The 15,776-nt window shown below is 37.0% G+C and overlaps 1 protein-coding gene across 13 annotated transcripts in view; it reads left to right on the plus strand.

The window, feature by feature from the left end:
• The window catches only part of SLX4IP (SLX4 interacting protein), a 69,962-nt gene that overhangs the window by 24,977 nt on the left and 29,209 nt on the right, over positions 1-15,776 (plus strand). For 6 of the 13 annotated variants that reach the window (XM_085577034.1, XM_085577035.1, XM_021540267.4 and 3 more), the window contains 2 exons: positions 9,207-9,296; positions 12,316-12,439. In XM_085577034.1, coding sequence (XP_085433160.1) covers positions 12,403-12,439 — 37 coding nt within the window. In that variant the 5' untranslated portion in view covers positions 9,207-9,296; positions 12,316-12,402. Of the gene's footprint in view, positions 1-9,206; positions 9,297-12,300; positions 12,440-15,776 lie in introns of all 13 variants that reach the window. The other 7 variants (XM_085577032.1, XM_085577037.1, XM_077781962.2 and 4 more) reach the window with 2 other exon arrangements.

Raw genomic sequence — 15,776 nt, forward strand, 5'->3', positions numbered from 1 at the left:
CCATTCTACCCCTCTCCATCTGTAAAATGGAGCTTCTCTGAAATCTTGGGAGCATGTTGTTTACATTACTCTTCATAATAGGTGAAAATGAGCAATGTGTTACCCATGATGTCTGTATATTGTATTTTCCCTTGGGTGTTCATGATGTGATTGACCACATGTGAATATAACACCTGCCAGTGCACTTAGTGTGAAAAGCAATTATAGAAACTGAGAAAGCCAGTTAGAGATTGAGCTCTTCTTATGTAAAGTACTGAATTTGTTTCTTTAAATGTTTATTTTCATGTTAGAAACAACCATACTTTGTTTAGATTTTCCCTTCCCCTATTGGAAGAGACTGGAGTCAATTAAGTTTTTTTAATAAATTTTTAGGAGAAAAATGGACTTCCCAACCTCAGAACTTCCCAGCCTCAGTAACTGCATTTTGGAAAGAGGAATATTTGCAGAAGGATTCACTTTTATGAATTAGAAACCTTTTTTGTGCCTGCTGGAGGCATGTAAATAAATATTGTTTCACCTGTGCAATGTAATACTGTACTCACCTGCCTCCCTTGGAGGTCAGGGATGGGTTCCTGGGGCCTCCTGAAGGCCATGGTTGGAGCAGAGTCAGGTGCATTTTTTGAGCTGCATCTGGTTTAAGTTAAGGTCATCCACCACCTGCTTCTCATTGCCCTGCTCTCCTCTCAGAGGTTACCAGTTAAGCTTGTTAGGAGAGATACATGAATAGTCACTCCCTATTTATTCCTGTCAGACTTGGTAGATGGTGGGATGCATTTTAAAATAGATGTTGAATCAAAACTGTTTCAGGTGGGGACAGTTCTACCTACTCAGCTCTGGTTGGTGCTGACCTGTGGGAGATAGAGGCAGTCTGGAGCAAGGACAGACAGATGGGGAAAGAGCTTCCTTAGCAAGTCATGGTTTAGTACCAGGAGCCTTTTTGGTGACAAACACTCCAACACATACTTTCCACAATCCATTCTTGCCTTTCATTAGCTCCTCAATGTTCAACTATGTTAATATTTTATATATTTTTATAAGTTGCTTGTTGCTCCTAAGCATAAAGTCTATTTATTATATACTCTGATCAATCCCAGATGAAATGAAACTTTTTTCTTGGACATTAAGAAAAAATTATATCCCTTTGCTTGCCAGCTGGTAATTCCTTGAGCTTTTTGCTGATCTGTTTCCATTTTGAAATATGATGTATTCTCCATCATTTGGTTCTGCTTTTTCAGCAGTAAGATTTAGCGCATCACTTGTTCTTTTGGAAGACTCATCTGTTTCTTCCCTTGTACCTCTGTAGATAAAGCATTGAATATTTTGTTGAACTTTCCTCTTCTTCTGCCCTGTGTTGACTTAATATGCTCCCACTTAATAGAAGGATTTGGTCCAAAGGGTGTCATTTTTGTAATATGCCTTTTTCAGCATGAATCACTTTTTTCTTATGCTGTTTTGAAAAAGCTTTCTTGCTGTTCTGAAACTTTCCTGGCTGTGTTTGGACAAATTAGTTAAGACAGAGTTAAAAGTGCTTTTTTTACGTACTTGGAAAATGCAGTGTTTCAACCATTTCAGTAAATTTAACAATATTAAGTAGCTTGGCTTGCTACACTTTTTTAGCAAATAAAAATACTTTTGCTTTATGTATTTGTCTTAAAATTTGATCATATGCAATTAATCTATCTTTAATCTGTTAAATTATTTTGGCATAAAGATTTAGCATCTGAAAGTATTTTACATTGAAACATGCCTGCAGATGTTTGGTTTGGTTTTGTGTTGCCTCATTCAGTAGCTGTGTACTGCGGTAGGTAGCATTGTCAGGAGAGGCTGGAGAGGAAGGGAATTTCAGAGCAGGTGAGACTTCATCTCTTAGAATAAAAAGGAATCTGAAATAATTGCAAAGTTGGACACGTGGAACAATTTCCTGCATGGGACTTGCCCTCACTTCCCCGTTCTGTTTTTGTGAGAGGGAAATCAGCCCATCCCTGCAGCTGTTGGACACATAACTCAGAAATATATTTGTGGGTGCATCATGTGCTGGAGAGCTGCTGCTCCTTCATCTCAGCAATGGGCACCTTACCTTGTGAAACAAACACTGTGGTTTGCCTCTTCATCACCTTATAGAAAGTTTGCAAATTGTGTTTTCGTGCTACTGGCATCTGGTTTTATTTTCTCTCACAGAGTTTACATCCGAAGATACTGAGGCTGGTGTCTCCACCTATTTTTTATTGCACTTAATTTTCTGGTATATTTATAAACTAATAAAATCAGGCGGTACATTGCTCATTTCCTCAGCCCTCTTATATGGTGGCTCTTTTCATGCTAAACAAATCCATCAGTAGCTTGCCAACACATACCTAGTGATCTTTTTTTGATGCTTTAAAGTCCGGCAGATTAATATTAAAATACAGCATGTATTATTTAAATTACATTATATTGTATTAAATTACAGCATATAAAGTATGTATGGGAAAACCTGTGGAAGTCATTTAACAAGTTGAATGTCTGAAAAAAGGCCCTCAAACCTTTTTATTACTGGCTGTAATTTCTTAAAAAAAAATTGTTGTCCTGTTACAATTGGCAATCTTTAGGAGTTCTAGAAGCTTTAGTGGTCATTTCAGTTGTTTTCATACCTATTGCTGTAGGACCTGATCATTACAAACTGCATAATTCAGCCATATGGCGTGTTTTGTACAAAGTGCGTACAAGTTCCTTTTTCTTTCCACCTGGGGAAGAAACAAAATCCCAGAACTGACTTTGTAGAACCCAAAAGAATGTCTCAACTCCAGTTTAGTATAGCAATGACAAGACAATTCTTCTCATTAGTTACTTTCATAGTAGCAAATTTTTATCATTGTTATTATTGATAGAGTAAAAGTTTGGTAAGGTAATAATCTTTATCTGCACCCACTTACCAATGATCAGGTGATACACAATAAAATGGTACCCTGTGGCACTCTGTTGGTGTGGCAGAGCCCTAGGAAATGTCTTTAAAAATTTTCAATTAAGAATTAATTGCATTTGGGTAGATTGTGAATGTTTTCACCTCCTCAGTTAATATGGCCATTCACCTTCCCCAGTCTGAAGTGGGATAAAAGCAGGTTGTTGCAGACATGGATATTTCATCATCGCTTGCCCACAATGATTCATAAAATGCCATAGTTTTTAGAATAATACTTTGCAACAAGAGGGTGAAAGCAGCTTGTTGGAATCTCAAATTATCTTTTTATTATCTTGAGCAATTACTGTGCTGCTATTTCTGTTTTTCTGGATCAGTCCTGACACAGGTAGGGACATGGTATAGCCTTTCAAAATGATGGTGAGATTGCACTGTTACTTGGAGACTTAGCCCGAAGGAAAAACTTGCTTTTTGCAATTGTTTGAGCTCCAACTACATGACTCTTTTTCAATATGTGGGCTACAAAACCTCCTACGGAATTGGGATCAGACCAGCACAGATTGGCAACCTAAATTAAGCTTAATTCTCTCATGCAATTTAGGCCCCTTTTTCAACATTGTACCTGATAGAGCAGTTCTCTGAGACCAGTTCAGATGTTTAGATTAAGTAATTACTGCTTAGCCTGGCTGTGGGTGATGAACTGAAGGCTCTGTTTGCACTGCAGCATTCTTATGTTGCTAAAAACATGCAGCTCCTTTACCTCGGCAGGTGCTTGATTTTCTGAAGGAGTTGTCTTCATTAATTTATTTTAATCTGTTGATTTGGGTGGATCACTCACAATTATGTGCTTTAACAATAGTGTTTGTCCTTAATTTGAAAGTCTCCAGTATCATACACAGCTCCATCAGATCTGAACTCCTTAGTGTTTTTTATGTTTTCCTAAGAGTTAAATCACTCACAAGTATTTCTTGTTTTCTTTTCCCATAATTTCTTAAGCTTAATATCCTATCCATCTGCATCTGTTAAGAATCTAAAATGCTCCCTTGATGTTGCATCCTAGTTGCATGAGTTGTCAGGCCACATTTATCAGAGGATTGTTCTAAAGGCTTGTTCTCTGCTTACACCTCTTTGCTTGGCATGGGAACCTCTCAATTTGATCTTAATGTGCCTATAGCTTATTGATTGAATTTTTTAATAACTGCTTTTTCTCTTCCACTAAAACACCAGAAAATTAAACACTCCTCCTTTCAGGAATTCCTCATACATAAACTGTTCTTCTAAAAAGTCAACCACTTGTGAAAGATTACTTAGATATAACTTGTAGTATGCAGGTTGTAAAAGGGGAATTTCCTCCCTGCTTTTGGAAAGTCTGACTGCATTTTAGGTTGTCCAGTTCCTGCTGAATCTGTGTATAATTTAGTGTAGCTATCTTTGAGGATAGATCTTCTATTTAGAACCTGTTATAGCATTGCCCTTGATCTGCTGCTCCCTTTTTACTGTTGCAGTGACCCCATAGATATTTGAAAACAGGGAATTTAAAAGATCTAGGTGATGTCAGCTGATGGCTATAATCCTTCTTTAATAAGAAGGATTTATTTGTTGAAATTGTCCTACAACTTCAGGATATAAATCTATGACAAAGTACATGCTTTGTACAATTTCCAGAACCAAGCAGCTCTTATCCAGAAAAAAAGGTCAAAAGTGGAATATATCCATTTTCCCCTCTGACATTTGTATCATATTTCTTGAGCATTTTCAAGAGCGGACTTGTTAGATGATTTCCTAGAGGGATTCTGCTTTTGGCTTTTTCTGGAGGCCTCTCTAATCTGTTCTGCTCTGGTTCTGTATCAGCTGTTGAGAAATTTTTCTATAATTGCCAACTGCTCTTGTTAGGTGAGCTCCTGATTAATCTTATGACAGCAAAACTGTTCACATGTGACCTGCTGGTGTCTAAACCCCCCCTGAAATAGAGCGCTGGAGAAATATCTTGCTTTAAGCATTAACCAGGGAAGCACTATTTCTGTGCAACTTTGCTGTCTGGTGAAAAAAAATTCTATTATTTTTCCCCCCTCTCCTTCCTCTAATTTTTTGTGTTTTTTTCCCTAGAAGGATGACATCCCTCCCTCAAAAAAAAACAAAAACAAAACCAAAAAAACCCCCTGGAGATTCTCAAGAAAAATATGTGGAAAAGTGTATGTGCATCAAATTGTAACTTTATCTACTTAAAAGAATGAGAAATGTACAGTGTTAGCTGTCACCAAAATTCCTTTATCCCCTGATAGCCGTCAGCAGTGGTGGTGGCATAAATACCTATCCTAACTCCTGTGTTTATACAGGTTGAGGCATTTAAGTGTTGGAACAGTGTTCCTATGGTTTGGGAAAGTGTCTATTACCTCAAATCATTGTGGTCCTAGACATGCTTGTAAGTGAAAGTTAAATTAATATCATATAATGACAAATACATCTTTTGTGCTGTATGCTCACTTGCCTAAGTGATTTTTGCCTCTTGCTATTGCTGTGTTAGAGGAAAAAGTCAAAATATTGTAATCATTGGTGCCAATAGTATAAACAATAGGAAAACACATGATTTTCTTTGGGATCAGAGAGATAAAGGAGGAGAATAAACTTATAATAAGCCTGGAAAATGTAAATTTTTTTATAATACAGTTGGCACAGTGTATAGACCAATGATTAATTGCTCATAATTATACTCAATGCTGTAGATATTAGAACTTGCTTGACTCGGTGCAGAACATTTAACTGATTTTCAGAAAGAATTTAGAAAGGATGGAAAATATTCAAATTTTCCTATTTATTTTAAGACAAGATATTTCACATAAGCTTATGCGTGGTTAATTTTATTTTTTTCCCACAAAATCTCTTGGCTGTGCTAATGCATTCTGGATATGTCCTATTAATTTTGTCACTATGCCAGAAAGGGCTTCCAGTGACATTTTTTGAGTGGTCATTGGCATCAAATCTATCTTCTTTTTTTTTTTTTTTAACTATAGACATCATCTAAGACTGGAGTAAAATTCTCTCTGTAACAATAGAGTAGCACTGTGCTCAGGGAAGTGGGAACAGTAGAAATAAACAGTCCCTGTATGTTCATTATGGAGCAGTTTTGAGTGTGTGGGGGTTGCAGCTCCGCTCCTTCCCGCCCATCCCAAAACCCCGTCAAACTCTCAGATGTTTCTGTTCCAGCTCAGCTTCAGTGAGTTCTGACCCTCCAGTCCACATCTGTTATCACAGCAATGGGGAACCCTAATATGTATTTTGGGAGGCTGTTTCTGCACGTGTCTGCTGTAATGATGCAGCACATTTGGAGTGTGGTAACTGAGCACCCCACCCTGCTCATGCCCAGCGTCCTGAGGATTGTCTGGTCATAAGGACTGGTTTTATGCTGTTCACGTGATGCAGTTTAAAGAAACAAGAGTACCCATGTAGGAGCCCACTGATTGTAAAAATGGGTATAGCAATAAAAAATATTTGGGTTTATTTACTCATTGTGGGATTTTCAACAATAGTTCACCATCTAGTATGTGCTTCTTTAAAGGTTTCAGCAGGTTATGGGCAGATGACTTTGCTTGAATGACCACTTTGCATTGGGTTTTGTTCTGTTTACGTTACATGTCTGGTTATATTTTCAATTTGCAGAGTCTATGAAGTGATTGATGTATTTGCATAAACAATTTGATTTCTGAAAAGATGTTCTGAATTAAATGCCATAGCTGTACAACAATACACTAACAAAGTTCTGAGATCATTTAAAGCCCTTTGTTTAGTAACACAATGAATGTCATTAGACTGTTACAGTGGGAATGTGAACATTAAAAACAGCTTGTAAAAATGAAAAGTTTTTGAAATATAGAATTATGGGGGATATCAACTTGGAGCATCTGCTTCTGTCTTTAATTTTTGAATGAAATGTTTTCCTATTGATTCTTGACAAATATGTTTTCCATCAAATCAGGCATTCAAGTTTCAGTTTTGACAATCACACCTCAAAAACCAATTTTCACTGCAAATTTTGAGATGGATGTTGAAAGCGTGAAATTAAAAGTTGCCGTTCTTTTTGTTTGCCTTTCAGTTGTGGTACTTAGGAGTCATGAGTTGTATCTTGCAGCCACACTGACTGGAAACACTTCATTTCCACTAAAATAAAATCGAGTCTTTTCATGGAATTGCGAGTCTTTTCATGGAGTTGCATGCCATCAGAATAAAAATAAAAATAGAAACTTCTGTAAGAGCATCAGATCTGCTAATATAAACTGTGTACATTTCCTTCCACTTGTCTTTGTTCCCTACCATTATTTGTATTGGCATTTAGTCTGTACTTCTCCTTTGCTGCTGGAGCAGCCCAAGTTGTATTGAGCTGCTCAGTATAAACACCATTCTCAGAGCTGTACCCTGTGAAGGCACATGAAGCATAGCTCAGGTGTAGCTCAGGAATGCAGGGGAGCCTGCATGGGAGCTGTTGCTCAGATCACATCCAGGACTTAACAAAAATAAGAGATAGCGAGGCTTGGGAAGGGCTGCACTTGTGTTCTCTGACTCCCCCTTTTCTGTTTGCCTGTGCCAGTTATGCTTCCCTGTGTTCTGTCCCAAAGCTGTCCTGATTCTGTGGCAAAACTGTTGGCTTGTGGCTAGTGAAATATTTCCAGGTGTGCTGTCTACAAAGGAGAGTGCTCCAACGGTGAGAGGGATAGAAATCTTCCATTGGGAAACCTTGACTATTATAAGGATTTATACACTATTTATATCTGTTTTTTCTTTGAAGCACTACAAATGTTTGGTGTGTTTGTAAAATTTTCAAGATCGTTTTAACTGTTCCATTGTATAGTTTTGAATGCGGTTCGTTATTTTTTTTTTTTCCAATTGTTTCAAGGTTGGCAACTGAGATAGTGCCACTCAGAAGAAAATAATTACAAATGTTCTGTCTCCTTGAAAAACAGGTCTCTACTTTGTATCTGTATCTATGTATAAAGTTCTGTAATCAATAGAAAATGATACCAGTTAATGTGGCGCATTTGATAATTAGAATTTTCTTGATGTATTAACTACTCGTTTGTTGTCATTAGTGCTGAACCATGAATAATTTACCGGCTTTCACTTTATAATCTGCAGCGTCTGCTAACTCTGAAGTTCAGTAGTCAATTTAAAATTTGGTGGAGCCGACTAATGATTCACCAGAGATTTTTTTGAGATATTTTGTCATCCATTTAAAGCTTGGAAAAGTCTGCTGTTGCAGCCATCTGGCAATTCTTGGTTTTCTGGAGGAAAGAGAAGCCTTTTGATGCAATAGATCAAAGCATTCTTCTCTTTCAGTCACTGATACCTATAAGTAACTTAGAAGTTTCTCAAAGTTATTTGACAATGCCTGTCTCATTTGCCAAACTTTTGTGTTCTAGCTACAATACAATATTGGCTATGAATTATACTTTAACTAGATTTGAATCATTATTTAGAAATGTCTGTTTGCAGTTGATTTACAGATCCAAGTGTTTTATTAACCAAGAGGTTTTAAATTTACCAAATATGCTGTTGTGACTAATAAAATTGATGCTAAATCTTGTTGTTTTATTGCTAATGATATAGGTAAAGGTACTTTCAGCAACTGTACTTGTGCTACACCATAAGCCTGAGATGCAAGTGTACCTATCAAGGAATTTCAGAAATAGCTGATGTGTTTTGGAATGTAGCCTGTATCATCCTAATAACTGTATATAGTCTTTAGTAATAGGTGAGCCTTATTATTTAACCATTCAAAGTACAGATGACAGATGTGGTAAGTACCAGATATCCACTGACAAGTCCTTCAAGCTTGCTGTTCTTTACATTAGGTAGCTTGGAGAAAGGAGAAGACTTCTAAGGTGCTGAATTTTTAAGTATTCAATCAATTTCAAGTGCCAACTAGATAATTTCAGAAATTTTCAGAAATAGAATGATGTGAATTTGGTGAAGAAATAGCTAGTTTTTCACACACTAAATTTTGCTTGAACTCAGATTTAAAGTGGCATTTAAATAGCAGAAGAAAATTCCACATACTTTTGCTTGTCATATGAACATTTCAGTGAGCTATCCAGGATAGGTCTGGTGCTCTTGTTCCTTGTTAAGTCCACAAACAATGATAAATTCGTAATTCCATACTTCATGAACTTCCATGATTTAATATTCTGCCTGCTGTAACTCTAAATCAGATGTGTGCTTACCTGATTGTTCATCTCCCTGTCTGCTCAACATGTGCTTCCTAGCAGCTACAGTTCAACATGGTTTTTTTTGGTGTTGTTTTTTTTTTTTTTTTTTCCAGTGTGGGAACTTTGCTGTCTTGGTGGATGTTCATATTTTGCCTCAAGGCTCCAGTAAAGACACCAGCTGGTTTTCAGATCATGAGAAAGAGGTACAACAAATATCCATTCTACTTCAAAAGTGTGTGGCTGCAGGGAAAAAGTTGAATTGCCTTGAACTGTTCAGGATTTTTCAGCGTTAGGAAAATACTGTTAGTTATACCTAACCATTAGAGGTTGCCATGGGACCCCTAAGTAAACCATATGTGCTTTTTGGGTCACCAATGACCACTTTAAATTTGCTTTTTAATTTTTAAACCCTCTGTATGTGCACATTCATTCATCCATGCATGTATGCTGTGTGAATTCTTCTGACTTAACTTTTCATTTAAAAATATATTTCTCATGAATGCTTGTAAATTATCCTGAGTGATATAAACCAGAATGTGGCAGGTAACATTTTGTTGGTGAAATATCTTCCTATTAATTTTTTTTTTCTTATTCTGAGCAGTGTAAATGATGTTGCATTTAGAGGGTGCAAGAAAACATAAATATGCAAGATAAACCGTAGTAGAACTCTTGCCTCTTATGGAAAGAAACTCCCATTATTTTTAAGTGTGTCATGTGTATATCATGATGAAATTGTGGAAAATCAGTGAGCAACAAAATTCTGCCTGTAACTTTGATCAGCTTGTAGAGAAATCACAGAGGATCTTGTGTTGCTGGCGGGCGCTTTCCCCTGTGTATGGGAACTTGAGAAGTTCCCTGTTGAAAAGGAAGGCAGGACGTGTTTGGGATGCCTGTGGACTTTCCCGCAAGTCTCCCTTACGGTCATTTTCAGCAGATAGCTTCCCTAATAATACCATAATTAACTTGTCACTGCACAGTGTCTCCAGACATCTCAGAGTCATACATTTCAGTGAAATTAAAAAAACCAATTCATGAATATCCTGAGTGAGCAAAAGCAGAGTATTTAGCAGCATGTAGTTCATTTGATTTGTGCTTTATTAAACAGAGAAATAAAATAGGGAAAACCTCTCTTTTTTTTTTATGACTAAATGAATGCTCATTACCTTTTCTATTTATAATAAGTTGTACTCTCCTGGTTATCTGAGTTTTAAGCATTCTCAAAATGTATTTTGTAAGACTGCCAAAACAAAAGAGATGAATTTCAGGAAATTAGCTCATGATTGATTTAATAAAGAGGCATGACAGGGCAGCATTCGGTGCATTTCTGTGACTGCATGTTTTGAGAGAAGTACAAAGGTTGCATATTTTCAGCAACTGAGAAGTGTGAGTCAAATAGCTTTGCAATTCGCTTCCTGAAAGTTCTGTGCATCTTTGTGTGAGGGGAGAAAAGGTCCTAAAGAAAGATTATTCCAAAATATTTTTATGAGAGCTTTTACATGTTCATCACAAGTGGTGTTCTGCATTTTTGTTGTTTCTAAACTCTAAAAAAGGCTAGTGGTGGTGGCAGCCCTCTCTGCCTGTCTGTGGGAAATGTGGATGCCTCTGTAACAAACACAATTCCTGCTGATCCCCTGCTTACCCTGGCTGAAAATCATGGGCTTGGGCTCAAGGATCCTGGTGATGCTGTCCCAGGGCCCCTCTGGCTGTTGGCTCCTTGGAGCACATGCTGTGGAGGGCAGGATGGAACAGCACCAGTGCGCAAAGCATGGCCCTGGTGTGAGGAAATAGAGCTGGGTGTTGGAATGACCACCATGGCACACTGCTGTGGCCAGCTGGGTGTGAAGATTCTTGGGATTGCTGGGAGAGGTGGCAGTTTTTTCCCTTCTTTCTTTCTGCCCTTCCAATTTCCCTATCCTTTCTTTCATACCCCTTTTTCCCTGGAATAGCAAAGTCAAAGTTTTATCTTTACTCTCTGAGGTCTACATAGTTCTTTGTGGGGAACTGTTTAAATCATGTTTCCATAAGACTAACAAGTAAAATATGTTCCATGTAAATTAAGGAAGTGCAAGGTAATGTTTATTGCTGCAGAAGGAACCAAAGACACACCATGTTTCTGCTGCTTTCGAGACCTTCTCATTCTAACCCCAACACAGGGCCATGAAGGAATGTGTAATGGGAGCACTTTAATGAGATAAACAGAAGGATAAGCAAATACAGGAATTTATAATTGTGCTCTACAAGCAGAAAGGAAAATTGATTTCTTACTGTAAAGAGAAAATACTGGTTGTGATTGACTAATGTATATGCCCTGCTTTCATTTAGAGTAATGTATTAAAAATTTGTTGTTCTGGGCACTTTCTACATTAATCAAAAGGAAATTCCAAGGCAAGATAGTTTAGCTATTACTTACATAATTTTATCTATTACCATAACACATTATAGAGGTAAAATTATATTTTGTGTGCTACTATTGCTGTGAGCACATAGTTGTGAACAATGTAAAATGAGAATACTGAGAGAAAAGTCTCAAATATGTGTGTGTTTGTTAAGCTTAAAACTTACTCTGGTATTCAAGAGATGAATTTTTGCTTTTTACTCCAAGTATTTTTTTTTTCTGGGTAATTCTGGCAGAAGGTTTTGTTCTTCCTGAGTTGTATGTGGTTTTATTGTGCTTTGTTGAAGAAAGTATGAAAGATATGAACAGTTATGTTTAGGAGCAGAAAAATCTAAATTAATTAGAGCAATTAAGTTGCTGTGACCTAATTTGCTCAGTCTTATCCATCCCCCCAATGCCCTCCTCCCCCACAAATTAATCAGAATTGGAGCAAAATATTTGTTGTGGTTTATAAGTATTCTTGCAGAGAAAGTATGTTGACAATTCCTGAGAGGATTTTTAGTAAAATTTTGCCTAAATACCTAATGTTGTGATATATTTTTAACATGTATTTTTTATGTTTTTTTTTTTCCTACTTTGCATGCATATGAAACTAATTTCTGATTTTAAAAATATAATGTATTTCATATGCCAAGTAAGAATTTCATAATGTACTTCCTCTTTTGTTCTTTAGAAAAATTGATTCCCCTCCTTGTTCCCATCCATTTCCTAATTCATGTGCTTCTCCTCTTAGAAGGAGAGGAGCTGATTTTGTATTGGTTTCTGCTGTGTGCCTGTGGGCATTTCTGTAAATTTAGATCAAACCAGACCAGTGGTTTCTTTTTCAGGAGGTCTGCAAGCTGCTAGAAGAAGTTGTTGCTTCAAGGGTCAAACACTACTTGGAGGCACCTAAACAACGTGGCCAGTGGAAAACCATGGAACAGGGATCATCTGGGCCTTTGTTTCTTACTGGTAAAAGAAATTATTTAACTTGGTGTGCTATAAAGTGTTGTGGAAAATACTATTCTTTATTTTTTCTGTGAAAAATTTGCCATCAGGAAGGCCTGAAATAGTTGATGTTTTGGTCTGGAATTACTTAGCTATGTTAGTGAAAAAATTAAGTAGATTTTAATTTTCTGTGTTGCTTAAAAGTGAACATAATGCTGGTACTATTAGTCCGAGAGCCTATCGTTAGAACTAAAAAAAAAACCAAACCAAACAAACAAAAAAACCCCAAAAAAACAACTTACACAATCCTTGGTACTGCAAAATTGATTGAAATCATGGTGGTTTCTTAAATCTCCTTTCTACTCACCCATTTAGCTTAGAATTTTAAATAGATAATATATTTAATTTTCCTTTTACTTTTGGCAGTCTGTTCAGTCTTAAAATGGTGATGTGATATGATGAACACATTTTTTGTGTGTGTGAGGGTGTTGAGGCCAGTGGGTGCTATTTCAGTACATCCACATTTTAAACTAAAGATCATGATCTCTGTAGCTTGGGCCTTACTGTTAAATCAGCTTTGGGTCTCAATGGCTGCCAGTTTTTGTTTAGTACCATTTTATTGTTGGCATAATGCTGGGATTTACAATTGATAGATTTATATGTTGGTCTTATACCAGAAATTTATCTTTAAATAGTTCTTAGGCAAAAAATTACTGGTGCTTTTTACTAGTCTGGAGCAGTTTATAAACTTGTCTCAGAAAAGCTGAGCTGCAGTAGTAAAGCTCTGTGCTGGCCATGTTTTGTCACATTTCCTTAAATACAGGAGAGATCTCTACTGGAGTATGGCTTCTGCAATGCACGTGATTACATACTTACACTAGATCATCACTATGCTCGTAAATTTTACAATTCAACATGTATTATATGAATAGTTTCAATTGAGAACAAGTTCTTTGCCTCTTAAAATGCTTTCCATTGTTGAAAAAGGTGTATTCCTATAGAATGCTGGTTGGTGGTTGGAGCTTTACATGCTATTGTCAATAATAATGATAAAACACAGGTTATATACTGTATGATTGGCTTATTATTGCAAAATTTTAGGCATATATGGCAGCCAGGTTCTTCTGCCATGACATGGGCTTTTTCCCACCCCTCAAGAACACAATGCCACATAAGCAAGTGCTTCAGGCCATTAAAGGATTTCCAAACCCTTTTCTTCCTTGCAAGTAGTACCTACATTTTATCCCTTTAAAATATTATTCTTGTTTGTCAAGCACATGAACTTTCAGACCCCTGTACTTTTCTGATTGTGTGGGAGATTGGTGAGAGACGGTGAGATTGGAATTTTTAAGATTTGTTGAGATTTTTCTGTGTTTTCTTTTATGAAGGGATACTTTTTATTAGTTACTTTTTAAAGTTTCCTGCCTCAGTAAAAAGTAGATTTTGAAAAAAATATCATTTTATAAGGTAAGACTGCCAGACTTAGTAGTTGTTTTTATATATGTGGATAGATGCAACACTAATTTAGGTGTGTTTGTTAGAATTTAGGGTCTTCTTTTTTCTTTCATATCATGAACTTTCCAGTAAAAATACTGGTATGCTGTCTCAGGGTTGGGAGCTGATCTTCTGACTTCATTCTTCCCCTTATTTCCTGAAAATTAAAAGTTAGGGATATGCAGTTGAGGAGGTCATCAGTAATATCAGTGACAGTTTTGGATTGAAGGATATTTACATTGGATGAGGCAGAATGACTGTTTCATCAGTTTTCTGCAGTTAAATCTCACCATCATTAATTTATAATAAAGAACTAAAGGAAGAAAACAGGTTGTGATAACGAACATTCATGTTCAGCTTCACTTCCAAAGCCAGCTCTTTCTTTTTCTCTCAGCCTGCTTTGCTCAAGGCTGTAATTTGTAAGAAAGGAGTGCTTTGTTCAAGCCCAAGAATCAAGTTTCTTCAAGTTCCATTGGAGTCTGTTCTTACCTGGGAAGGAAATAACAGAATAGGTGGGTGTTCACTGGGGCAACGGGCCCTGCCTCCAAGGACTGACCCTTTGAGGCTAGCCACAGAGCCAGGGGGCTGAACCAGCTACCTCTTGTGTTGTGCCCTCCTCTCTGGGATCACAGCTTCTGTTTCTAGGCTTCAGGGAGATGGGTTTGTGTTGTTCACACAGATGAAATGCCACATTGCAGGCCACTGCTTGGCTGGCAGGATTTTGTACCACACAAAGGAATGCAGGAGCCCAGTGTGCTCCATGGGCAGCTCGTGCTGTGTTTGGAGCTTAGGAAGAGTTTCTGAGTTCTTCAAGCTCTGTGTGGTTTCTTTTGCTCAAAGTTATTCAAGTCAGTGTGGAGTTGCACTACTGTAAACCCCCTGCTCTTGTAAGGAGGTGTGTATCTACAGAGGGATCCTTCACAGGATTGTTAACTGCTTGCTTACTCTTTCCAGTGCTTCAGGTCAGCAGTCCACCCCTGGCTGTAGTTGCATAGTTTCAAGTCAATTTTAACTGTTTGCTGTACACACTACAGGATTTATTAGAAATTTCTTGAAAAGAGAATCATTAGATTAGTATTAATAGGATTTTAGACTACCTTTAATGTTAGGGCATGTTGTAGTAAGTTTCATTTCAGAACTAGAAGCCAAGCTACCGTAAGAGTTAAATCTTCTACTTCCTTATTACTATAACAATTTGAAAAGAAAATTTTCACCTATCACAGCTTCTTTTTAGTATTAACATTATATTATGTTTAATATTAATCGTGACACTACCTTTCGTTTTTTGTGACACTTAATGCAAATATCCATGCAAGTTACTTGTTAATTTACGTTTCTTTTCCATTTGAGTTACACCCACACTGCAGTGTGCGGTGGGTCTCATACCAGCTCATTAGGAAATCTGTGGGTGTTACACACAGGAGAAGAAAGAAAGAAGGAAAGAATGGAAAAATGAGAGAAAGTAGCCAAGACAAGCAAGTTCTTCCTATTCTTCCTTCTGTCTGAACAATTTCCACACCCTTCCCAAATGGCCAGTATGAACAATTTGCCAAAGTAAGCTTTAATTTAGTCTTTGGACATAGGTTTTGGTATCAACTCTCTGTTTCTTGTGTTTAATTAATGTCCAAATGTGTTTGACTTCAGTTTATTTTATTTTTTTTAAAGAGAAATTTAAAATGGGATTGATTTTCCAAGGCTGAATTTTGCCTGCATCTAATCTGCATGGCCAAAATAATGCAAGAAGTTCATCAGCCAGGTATGGCTTGTGATTGCATTATTTGAAGTTTCATATTCCACAGAAAGTGTCTGGTTTTGATCAAGAGCAGTGAGAATGAAGAGGAGATTACAGAGGTCTGAGTAGAGGGAT

The sequence above is a fragment of the Lonchura striata genome, chromosome 3 (assembly GCF_050655825.1).
Source record: "Lonchura striata isolate lonStrDom1 chromosome 3, ASM5065582v1, whole genome shotgun sequence".
In the NCBI taxonomy this organism is placed as follows: domain Eukaryota; kingdom Metazoa; phylum Chordata; class Aves; order Passeriformes; family Estrildidae; genus Lonchura; species Lonchura striata.